Below are 12,628 nucleotides of genomic sequence, written 5' to 3' on the forward strand. Positions count from 1 at the left end.
TTTTGTTATAAATATTTATTTATCAAAGAAAGAAATACATTTTATGACGAACTAATTTAAAATTATGTAATAATCCCATAAACAGTATCGATATTACAAGCTTTGCTAACCGAGCAAATATTAACGTATTAAAAACGGCTAAAATTTAATTCATTAATTAAAATTAATTCGAAGCACATTATAAATAAATTATTATAATTTCTTAATTATTATATACACATAGGATCACAATGATTTTTGAACGTAAAAACTACAAAGTTATTGATGAAATTAAAATCTTCAATTTCCATCTCCTCCCATTTTCTGATATTCTTGTCTTAAAATATAACATATTTTTCACGGAAAATAAAATGAAATTAGTTTTAGAAGCGGACGAAAGAAACGTAAGAAATACTATCTGCATAAGAGATGACATGTGTGAAGGACGAAAAAAACATTTGGAAATGATATCAAGTTATAAAAGAAATGTCAATTACGTATCTAAAAATAAATGCTATTAATTACAATCAAAGTTATTTAAGGGGACAGTTCCAGAACGATCTATGAACAAAGAAAACAAGATGGCTGACTTGGTGACGTCGTGAAAAAAATACTTTTTTTTATTACATATCCTTCAGAACGTGTTTCAAGATGGCGCCTTCGTTGTTTCTCATCTGATTGACTCCGGTGTCGAGAGCGTTTATCGGTATGACCCTCGTGTCTGACTCCAACGATACCTGTGACGCCGTGTCCATGTTGTCCAAATTATGGAAAAGCAAGTTGTTTGAATTGTTAGATGGATTACGTTTGTGACCCGCCTCGAACACTGGGGTCGGACCTGGAATGGACGGAATACGTTTGATGGAGCAGAGGTCTGGAGTTGTGTCAGAACCAGTATTAACTGGCTTTGGAGCCGTTTGTAACATTGGACGGAACAAACAGAATGATTGACACTTAAAAGAAGATATATATATATATATATATATATATATATATATATATATATATATATATATATATATATATAACCCAAGAACACTACAATGTAGCATCAAAAACAGATACTTTCTATTCTTGTAAAAATAATATTATTTCTATATGAAGAGTTAAATAAATACATTTTTTTCAAGTTTCCCAAAGAAATGTACAAGAATGTGCAAAGAAATAGAAAAACTGTGTCAAAAATGTCAATGACTATCTCATGAATGTTAGACTACCCACCAACAGTGGAACTCTTCCGTGAGCTGGCAACACTGCCGAGACCCATCATATCAGGTAGTGCGGCGCGAGGTTTGGATTCGTTTTGTAAGAACTTCACGAACTCCGCCGCCAGACTGTCCTTGGAAGTGTTCGACTTCATGAGACCAAGTTTTTCACATTCCGTCTGATTGAAGTCTAGGACCGTCGACAATATTCTGAGAGTTTGGGTTCTGGAAGGAAAATATATATTATTTTATTTCTTTAAATTTCGGTAACTTATTGCTGGACGTGACACTGTATAATACATAATATAAATAGTTCCGTAAGGTAAATACGAGTTAGACTAACTGACCTGTTCAAATTATTCTGGGAACTGACCACGTAGTTTATAACTAGGTTCTTAACCAGGTTTTTATCAACTTTGTCCTGTTGGTTAGATATGGCGTTGTAGTACCTCTCTTCCGCCGCCGCCACCGTACTCTGTAGAGCTCGAACTGTTGAAATTATTAACGTGGATTTATTATTAATAAAAACAATCTAATTTTCGAAGGAAAAAAATATCATATAGAAAAAAATTAAAATATTGAACATTATTTTAACAATTATATCGTATGTCCTAAAAATAGATCGATTCTTTGGTATCTTTAAATAACATGCGTACTAAGTTACATTACAACTAATTTAAGACATCTACTGGTAACAATGCTGCACTATCTTACCAGGCGGCGGTCGACTCGATGAACGGCTAGCACGATCTCAAAGTATTATTCAGCCACTGGGTCGAGAACTTATGATACTAGCACTTGATAATGTTTTGGACCACAAATATTTATACTCCATGTCAATGAGAGCAGAAAACATATAAAGATCAACAGGAATTGTTTGATAAATGAAATTATTGCAATAATTTTTGGTCGAAGTTTACGTAGAACTAAACTGCACTCTCTCGATGATCCAAAAGATTTTCTGTTAACAAAGTGCTAGTGATCATTGTCCCCGTTATCATACCACCAGTACCTGAAGTAATACTCAGAGACGGTGAAGCAAAAACAGTCTTCTACTCTTCTACTGAGCGAGGAACACATTTAAGGGCTTCGAAAATGTGATTATTCCAAAAACATTAATTATAATTCATCAACCTGGATATGTCCCAACATCCAGATATATTCACTTTTTCGAATATGTACAAAAAAGGAAAAAAAACAAATAGGAAAACGTTTAAAAACAACATCTAGTGCATTTCTTGCATGTGCATACAAAATAAATCATTCCAATCACTTCACACGATAAAGCAAATAAAGATGGTGAGAGACGCCACGATGTTAAAACTCTCGCCTCGATCAAACCCCATATGATAATCTGAGTTGAGTTGACGTCTACAGAAGACGTTGTGAAGTCTCACAGTTACCAAATGAGATTAGAACGAAGTGGATGCAAGCTTCTTTGTGTAGCTTTTAAGCTGTCTGTTATTGAAATATCATTATATGTATATATAAAATTCGTTAAATCAATCAATATTTCAACATCAGAATACGAATAGAATACAATAAATTAAAGTAACGATACTAGCAAACGATACAAACGACGGTCAAAGTTAATGCTGAGACAACACATAATAACATCATCAAGGTATACGGAATGGACTTACGTGTGTCACAGTCTTTTCAATTAACAGAGCTCGATCGGAAAACAACTGTATACCAACTGATAACCTGGGGGTAACGACCCCAGAATTACCAGCTGATATTTAGCCATTTCCCGTACTTTCATTATTTCATAGGTACTTGATAAAATTCTCGAGCAACATCAATATTAAAATTTTGTAATATATGCAGTGTCGCAAAACAAAACAAAAATCTTATATAATAATTATACTCTCATATCGGAAAACGTGCTATGTACAATATTATTATAGAAACTACATACGCAACAATGAATACATTTCCTGTTTCTGTTACTAACATAATAAAAACTACTGAATAAGATTATTATCTATAAGAAACATTCAATCGCTAAGATAAAGCAATTTAATTTCTAACCTTGTTCCTTCAAGTCATTGATTTGAGCTGTTTTGGTTTCAACCTGGTCTCCGAGCCTAGTCGCCGCTTTCAGACCAGCGCTGGATTCCTCCAACTTCTTATGTAGTCTAGAGATTTCATTCCGTAATTCTTCATTGGCTCGTCTAAATTCTTCCGTTTTGTTTCGGATTTTTTCTGTCGCTGCATGTATGTCTCTTTCTTTGTCTGTTTATTTGATGTCACAAAGTTAATTTGTTTCATTTTAACTATTATTACATTATAATAATTTACAGGACTCACCTAACTGAAACTGTTCCAACACCACCTGCAGGTTTGTTAGCGCGGCTTCGCTTCTGTTCCTCGCATCTTCCGCTTCACTCAATTTCAATTGAACATCTTCTCTTTGCTTCTCTAACAGTTTAATCTGATTTCTTAATGTTTCTACTTCTTGATTGGCTCGGATGCTGCGTGAAATAAAACATGTGTTTCATACTTGTGTATCGTTTCATTACGCAAGGAATTTAGGAACTAAAATAATAAGCACTTAAATACGTCGTTATAAAATATTTCAATGATATTTACACACCTATTACTGGTATAGACCGTGCTCGTCTGCTTTGCTCTTTCCTCTACTTGATGTAATCTTGTCTGACATTCGTTCAACTTTTGCTCTGACGTCATCAATTCCTGTGTATAACTCTCCTCGGTTTCCATTAAGTGATGACGTAATCTTTCTAATTCCTTCGAGGAATTCTGCTCTTTTTCAGACAACTATAAAATGGAAAGGACTATATTTAAAATTGTAATCGATACGAGAGAATTAACAATATCAAAGTTTTATTTAAAAGAGACTTGATTCAAAATTTTAGATTCAATTGTAACTTTTAAAAATGTTTGGATATTAATGATTTATATTACCTGTGCGTTTTCTGCTGTCAAATTCTTCACCTTCTGTTTCTCGATTGTAATATTTTTGTCAAAATCTTCACAACGTTTTGTCAAACTTTTGACCGTTTCAGTAGCGTTCACAAGTTCAGATTTCGTCCTTTCATAATCACTCACGTTCTGATTTAATGCGAGGATGATTTCATCTTTTTCTTTAATAGTTGTACGCAATACTTCACAATTTGAACATCCGTCAGCTATATGTCTTATAGTAATATCTTTCTCTTCTATAATCTTCTTAAACTCAGTCGTCTGTTCGACGAGAATGTGATTTAGCCTTTGTATCTCATTATGGTATTGAATACTTTCGTTGTGTTTTAAATTAACGAGATTGATTAATTCATTTTTCTCAGCGATTGAATTATTTATGGTCGTTTTTAATTCTTCGCAAGTTTTTTCCAATTCATCACATCTATGTCTTTCATCTAATAAATTCTTTTCTTTCACTTCAATGCTGTATCTTAATTCATCTACAATTTTATCTACAGCTTTCTTTTCATCTAACAGTTTCGCATATTCATCATTTGGCTGAATTGTGTTTTCGGATGCCTTAATTTTATCAGATAATTCTAGTATGGATTGATTTAATTCTTTTATTTCCTTATCTCTCTTTTCTAGCATGAGGTTACGGTCTGCACATGACTTCTCAAATTCTTGAAGGGTATTACTTAATGAAGTGATCTCTGTATTTTTTTGATTTACATCGTCTTGAAGACTGAACATCTGTTTATTAATTTCTTCTTTTTCTATTTGTAACTTTTTCAATTCTTCAATACTTTGGTTTGAACTGAGATTCGTGTTATTCATTTTTTGAGTGACATCTTGTAGAGAATTTTGTAGGCGTTCAATTTCTTTATTTTTAATTTCTAAGCTGCTTTCTATTTCTGATAAATTTTTATGAAGCGTTGAAAGTTCATTAGTGGTTTTATTTACTGTAATATTTAAATTATCAATAATGGAATCTTTGTCATTTAGGTCTGATATTAATTTTTCGAATTCTTCTTCTAACTGAACTATTTTACCATCCGTGGAAGCTAATTCTATTTCAAGCTGTAATTTATTTTGCTCCAAGTGCTTATTTTTGTCTTTGAGTGATAATAATTCCTTATTTACTTCATAAAACTCGTCTTCTTTGCGGCTCAGATTATTTATCGAATCTTTAAGCTTTGAAATTTCTTCGCCGGCAGCTTTTTCTTTCTCTTTTAGAAAATTGTTTTCATCTACTAAACATTTATTTAAATATTTAAAGTGGCTGAGCTCATTTTTTAATCGTTCAATATCTCCCTTTAAAGTTGTATTCTCTTTTAAAGTTTCCTCCAGCTTTCCTAATAATCTATTATTTTCTAAGGTTACTTTATCTATATCTGTTGTACAAGCGTCTGTTGGAAAAGAGCTCTGTTGCTCCTTTAATGTTTTATTTTCTTTCTCTAATTCATTAATTTTGGATAATGTTTCTTGTAAATTACTTTGCAGTTCTATAGTTTTTTGCTCTAAGCCACTCATTTCATTATGAGTGCTTGTTTCTATGTTAGATTTACTAACTAGTGCCTCTTTCAGGTCATCCAACTGTTTAGTGAGTAAAACTTTGTCATTTTCTAATATATGGATATCTATCAATAGTTGCTCATTTTTCGACGAAGCCGCGTGTAACTTTTTTTTCAAATCATCGTTTTCAGAAATGGTTTTTTGGAATTTTACATTCTGTGTCACATTGGCTTCATTTTCAAGTTCTTGTACAACTAGAGTTTGTGATTTACAATCATTAAGTTCTTGTAACATTGAAGTATATTTATTTTTCATATCAGTAAGACTTTCTTGGAGAATTTTCTTTTCATTTTGAACCTCCTTTAATTCGTTTTCTATCCTTTTAATTTCTGATTCAAATGTTTTGTTAATTCTATTGCAATCCGCTAGTTCCGTTTCCAATTTTGCTAGATTATCTTCATGAGTTTCTATTATTGGTTCTAATTTGGAAGAATTCTTTAAGGCAGCTATTTCAGCTATAAGAAAATCATTGTTTTTCTTCATTTCCTCTAACTCACCTTCAAAATGTTGTATGTCTGATGTAAGATATTCATTTTCATTAGTTAAATCATCAATCTGTGTTTGAAGATGACTGGCGAATAATTTTTTTTCTGACAGTTTATGTTCCAACAGGTCAATTTCTTTTTTGAATGCATTAAGCGTTTTAAAAGACGTTTCTATTTTATGTAATATTATATTTTCAGGACCAGAGGGTATTTCTCCCACGTAATCAACCGGCAAATCAAAATTGACATACCGATTGTAAAGTTGCATTATTTTATCTGTTTTCATAACTTTGCCATCTTTAGTGTCGTGAACCTCCCCATCACACTGTGCCAATTTTCGTTTCAATTCACTGATATCCCTCTTCAATGTTTCTATAACACCTTTAGCATTGTCATCTATATTTATTTCATCTAAATGCACTTGATTTGAATCACGGATATGTTTCAGATCATTGATTTCTTTTAAAAGTTCTTCATACTTTTCCCTTGATACCAAATTAGACGCTTCGTTTTGCTTCCCAGCAATCTCTATGTCGTGTTCTAATTTTGTAACCTGTTCCTGTAATTTAAATATTTCTTCGTGCAACTCTTGGTTCTCCTCTTGAAACTTTTCAGCGTTCTCTCTTAACAGGCTGTGTATTCTTTCTAAGTTTTGATATTTATGAAGTAAAGTATTGTAATCAGGGTTGCCGGACTTTAGATTTTCTATTTCTTGATCTCTTTGACCAATTTTATGAAGTAACACCTTAATTTCAGTTGCATAATCATCGTTTGAACTTTTCAACTCTTCGTGTTCCTGTTTTAAGATTTCGAAATTCTTTTGCAATTCTTTCTTTAAGGTCAGTAACTTCTCCATCGCCAGCTGGTGCTGGCTGTCTAAGTCGTCCAGACTGCAGGTCAAGTTCTTGTTTTCTTCTCTGAGTCTTAGAAGTTCTTCATCATTTTCGTATTTTTGATCCATTGCGTAGTTCTCTTTTAAGGCGGATAATTCGTTTTGTAATTCTTGAATTTGTAATATGTATTGTTTCTCGACTTCATTGTCGATATTATTAGCAGGTCTCGGCGGCGGATCCCAGTACCAACTAGACTCTTCTTCTTTAAGACCATTTCGCCTCGAAAGTTTCTGTAACGGTGACGGTAAAATTATTAATAAAAAGGCATATAGTAATACGACTTCCTACCGCTAAGGCTGACACTAAAATAACCCTAACATTTCAAATATTAAAACAGTAAGAGTAACCAGCTAGTAAAACTTTAAACTCACAGCTTAGAAGCACACGGCTTTTAAATTTAATAACAAGCAAATATAGTCCTTATAAGTAGTACATTAGAGTCAATAATTGGGAATCAATAAAACGACATGTGTTAGTAGGTTTGTTCAAACACGATATGTTATCTAGGCTTTATGGCTCATTGCTTGACTCATGTACATAGTTAATGTGTTACAGATATACACACATATACAGGTTTTGCCCTTCTTTTATTCATTAGAGCGATAACCATTGTCGTCGATTAGTTTCGCAATTTATCACACTGTTTTATTTTAGCGTATTTTTTTCCATTCCACGTCGATTTTAGGTACCGAAACCTTTTTGTCTGCGTAAGTGTAGGATACGAAGCACATTATAACGATAAGGACGATAGTTTTTTAATAAGAAATCCAATTTGTAATAACTCATCCTCGAGATACTTTAATATTAAAAACAATTATCAAATTTATTTTACTTTTCATAAGGAATCTTTTCCTTTCCATTTCGGGGAATAGTTTACAAGTGATAGAAATACCATTTTTAAATGCTTTGACTTAAAGCTATATTGAAATCTATGGTTTTTCGGTATCTTTGAACACTTTTATATAAAAAAATAACATAAAATTTAATTTTTTTACGTCTGAATAGATAACACTAATTGTTACAATTTGAATTTCAAATGTTTCTTTTTTAATTTACGAATTCGCTCGAAAGTTACTCACGTATTATAATATTATCGGCCTGAATAATTACACGACTCAACAACTGCTTCGGGGAATATTCTTCATTAAATATACCATAATTGTTATAAGAACTCGTATATTTATTTACATGTATATATCCAACGATTTAACAAATAGTTACTAACTAAAGAAACGTACACATAACTTATGAATAATAATAATATACCTTAAACACAGATACTGTAACTAAAGTTACACATCAGGTTACTATGTGTGTATGTGTGTATAATATTTTTTGTATGTTCCCAGTAATACAGTAACGGTCACCGCTCTATTTGAACTGCCTTATCTTATCTGTTATCACGTTATCAACATGACCGGTGAGCTCACTCCGTGCGGGTTAGGTCTTTAGTTTTAGATTAAACACCTTTATTGCCTACATATCTTTTATACTAGCGTGTTATAATGTCTATACTGAAAATAGATTCACGTTTATTCACAGCGTGATTTGTTTTTCATATTTATCAAAACATTTAAAAATAATGTTTAAGTTACGGGTGATTTTAATAAAATAACTTGGTGAGCACTGACTATTATTATTTTCAGTCTCGCTTGGTATTATTAAATTATTTATTATATTTAATGTTATTAACTTCTTATATGTTTGAATTATATCTATGAAGCATTTTGCAAGTTATACGAAAATCCGACATCAACGCAAACCTTACCGTTTCCAAGGGACAAAAAAAATTAATTTAATATTTTGGCTTCTATTTCAGTCTCAAAATATGAAATAGCACAACACAGTCAAATCGAATAAAACTCTTGACAATATATACAGGCGGGACAGAAAGAGGTATTATTTTAAAGGTCTCATTAAACTAGCAATTTTTTTTGTACTGAATATTATACAAAAACTATATTATTAGTACGTTCGTGCATATCTCGTTCAGCAAGAACCTTAGTTTGATATAATAACAGTTACGCAAGTTTATGGGCCATTGTCGACGCACGAACATATTTATTGTTGTTCTAAGCCCCGACTTAGAAGAATAGGGAAATTACCGATTCCTTCACATAAACTACGCTCATATATTTTCTTACAATATCATATAAAATTATATAGTATTTTTAACGAAATGTTAAATTTCAAGAAAGGAATGCTATTATAATAATAATAAAAAAAAAAGATAGTAATTTTTAATATAACATGTTTACTGAGAGTAATTTTAAAAAGGAATTTATTATCAATAATAATAATAATGGCATCATAATTGTAAAATAAATGTATGATAAATTTAACATTACAATCAACTAAAAAGCTTCTATAACCCCAGTTTAATTTTAAAGAAGTAACACTGTGACGATGAGAAAAAAAAAATATGATTTTCAATAATGAGGTTGTGTAACTACAAAAGGTTGTCAATTATGCAGATTGGAACTGGGAATCCGGTCAAGGCGTCTTAAGATAATTCCTCACTTGTATTATTTTTTGGTCATTTGTCATTCCTAACGGTGGAACGCATCCATTCGGTTACGGTACTGATTTTGAGCATTACATTTATATATACTTGCCATGAGAATGAATTATCGTGAACTGGATATACATGATTTAAATAAAAATGTCGCATTGTATCACGATATATATGACAACGCATTAATTTACACATATATGTATATTTGCGATAAAATTATTTGCTCTGAAATATGTAATGTACACAATTATAATACTCATCTTAGTTTAAATTCATACAGAATTTAAACAATTTAATTGTGAAGTATTTAATTTTAATCCTCGATACGCAATTAATTAAATTCTCACAGACGTTGTAAGAACATTAAAATGAAGTCAACAGCATTGTTTACCTGATTATAATCTCTGAACTGCCACGCTGACACTAAAACCTGGCAGATCTGACACACGCAGAGGAACAATTTGGCTATATTCATGTTATTCATCAAAATATTGTTAATTTACACTACAGTGAAACAGGTCCCAAATCACCATTTATCATAACGCTATGATTTTATCTTAATTAATTTAATTTTTATTTTCAATGTATACACGGAACTACATTTCACTAACTTATGAGTATTTTATATGTACTATTAATCACACAGAGTAGATATTTTTCAAATATCCAGCGATATAACAATAGCGGATCGTACAGCACACTGGTGGCTACCAGCGCAAGTTTTCATAACAAGCCTTTGTATGGAACTGCCTCTGTTGTGATTAGTTTATAATCTAATGCAGATGAACAATACTATTGTATTGATATGATGTAATGGATTCGTTAAATCATAACTCCCCTAATATCACATCACGACCAACACTACAAACAAACAAAGACTGGGAGCTAGGGTTCCCAAAGGGGATATTTTTGCATCTCAATTATATAACAGACATATAAACGACAAAGATTTTATTTTATTAAGGACAAACGAGCTAAATCAATTCGATATAACCCGACGTCCTTCCAGAGTCAGCAGCGGAACGAGTCGCGTGCGAGATGACCATCAAACAAATTACGGTTCAAATTACAGTAGCGGCCACACTAATACCTTTAGAATATTTTTAACTCTGTCTTTAAATGCATTAAGTTTAGATTCGATCGACAGATTGTAATGCAGCCGCTTGTAGCAGTTTAAATGCATTTGTAATCGGTGTCGCCCATTCGCGTACGTCATACCTCATTGTAAGATATATGAAAAAAACTAAATTGTTTCATTTGAAGGATACCGTTTTATGTGAGGTCTTACGTGATTATGTGGATGTAGGTTTGTAGCTCTTATAGCTATAATGTTAAGGTTCATTTCTATTTCCGTTATGCCGTATAAGACGTATTCAGATGATTTTACGCGTGGCCATTGAGAGTGCATGGTCCAACGTCACCGCCGGCGCATGTGTAGTCAGTTTGTTAACAGAGGATAGATTTATAAAACGATCAGGTATTAAACAAACAGCGAGAAGGGTTGCAGGTTCGAATTCTGTGAGGGTCTATCTATTTTTCTATGTACATTTGACAGTATTACAATATATATTTTACGAAAATATACAGAGAACGGATGTTCGTTTTCTGCGATTAGTTTTTATTTGCAGGTAATAAAAAAAAAACAATAATTTTCAATAATTAGGAGGGTCATCACGTAAAATGAAATGTTGGTGGCGTGCACAAACATGAAGTCGGTCATGGTGAAACGCATTTTATGATGGACTACGAATTATGATTGACCTTGGTGCTAGTATATAAATACCATAGATGCACAATGCATGCGATAAGTGCAACGAATATTAAATAATAATGTTACGTTTACATATAATCTATTTGTTACGGGGAGAAAAAACAACACTATTCAGAGTTATTTTCCATACAGTTCTTCCATGGAAGCATAAGTTAAAAAAAATCTTGGAAATTAATTTTCTTAAGGACATCTCATAGATCCTACGTATTAATCAATTATAAAGGACGATTTCGTCTAAAAGAAATATCTTTGGGAGGAATTAAGTTACATTTCATAGTATTGAGAAGTGGATCTCAATACTATGAAATCGAAAAAATCTAATACTGCTAAGGCCAACGGTTTGAAATAAATTGAATATAAATATGACAGTCATAAATAAGTCTTTATATCTCGAGAATTTCACATACACTCTGTCCTCTCTATTCATATAACCAGTACTGAATGTAAGTTTCAACCCAAGCTGGGGTCTGTAGGTCATCTATAAAACTGAAATAATAATGAATAAATATTCCTAACACCAGAATCTGGTACAAGGTTTATTTAACTCAAATCTACACAAGCTGAAATATGCTCTATGTCAACAGAATACTGTATACGTTTGTTAGATTAATAAAATATATTTAACACAATTTTTAATAATTAATATTATATTCGCATTCAATTAATTTATTTATTGCTCATAAAACATGCAATGATGGACGTGATGCTATAAAAAAAATCTTCAACAAATAAAAAACGACAGAGATGTGAGATAATTAATGATATATTTAGCTCTGGATGCTGAATGACAGAAATGTACTGAAATCTATACGCTATAAGAATGTTACATAATTTTAATTATAGAATTCAGATATTTAGTAGTTACAGTGCGTATTCAACAAAATAACTAATAAACGGCCAGTTTGTGAGCTCGGCTGTTAAAACTACCGCAGAAATAGCGCATTGTGTCGCACGAAGTTCGCTTGAGTTGTGTGAACACTCAAGGATTTGGGTTGAGGGATCTTATGTACTGCATAGTGCATACATAATGTATTAAAATATTTAGATATTGACACTGTTTCGAACAAACTTTGATAAGACATTCGCTATTTATATATTTTCGTTGGTCATATTTGAAGTGATTTTTATAATAAATAATAAAAGATTTTATTTTAACTTAAATTGGGACGAATTATACAAATTTCCAATAATCTGCAGTAAGCTTTTTTTTTCAATAAGTACTGAAGAAATAAAAGGTAGCAATATTTTCGTAGCCTACGTATGATATAGTCACATTA

The 12,628-nt window shown here is 31.8% G+C and overlaps 1 protein-coding gene across 3 annotated transcripts in view; it reads right to left on the reverse strand.

Annotated features, from left to right (window-relative positions):
• Positions 1 to 12,628, reverse strand: part of LOC116775589 (thyroid receptor-interacting protein 11) — a 29,626-nt gene continuing 16,998 nt past the window's right edge. For 2 of the 3 annotated variants that reach the window (XM_032668504.2, XM_032668506.2), the window contains 7 exons: positions 4,116 to 7,295; positions 3,784 to 3,968; positions 3,498 to 3,661; positions 3,219 to 3,422; positions 1,532 to 1,673; positions 1,201 to 1,409; positions 1 to 817 (listed from right to left, as the gene is read on the reverse strand). In XM_032668504.2, the coding sequence (XP_032524395.2) occupies positions 603 to 817; positions 1,201 to 1,409; positions 1,532 to 1,673; positions 3,219 to 3,422; positions 3,498 to 3,661; positions 3,784 to 3,968; positions 4,116 to 7,295 (4,299 nt within the window). In that variant the 3' untranslated portion in view covers positions 1 to 602. Of the gene's footprint in view, positions 818 to 1,200; positions 1,410 to 1,531; positions 1,674 to 3,218; positions 3,423 to 3,497; positions 3,662 to 3,783; positions 3,969 to 4,115; positions 7,296 to 9,971; positions 10,079 to 12,628 lie in introns of those variants that run through there. The other variant, XM_032668505.2, reaches the window with a different exon arrangement.

Source organism: Danaus plexippus, chromosome 27 (assembly GCF_018135715.1).
Source record: "Danaus plexippus chromosome 27, MEX_DaPlex, whole genome shotgun sequence".
NCBI lineage: Eukaryota > Metazoa > Arthropoda > Insecta > Lepidoptera > Nymphalidae > Danaus > Danaus plexippus.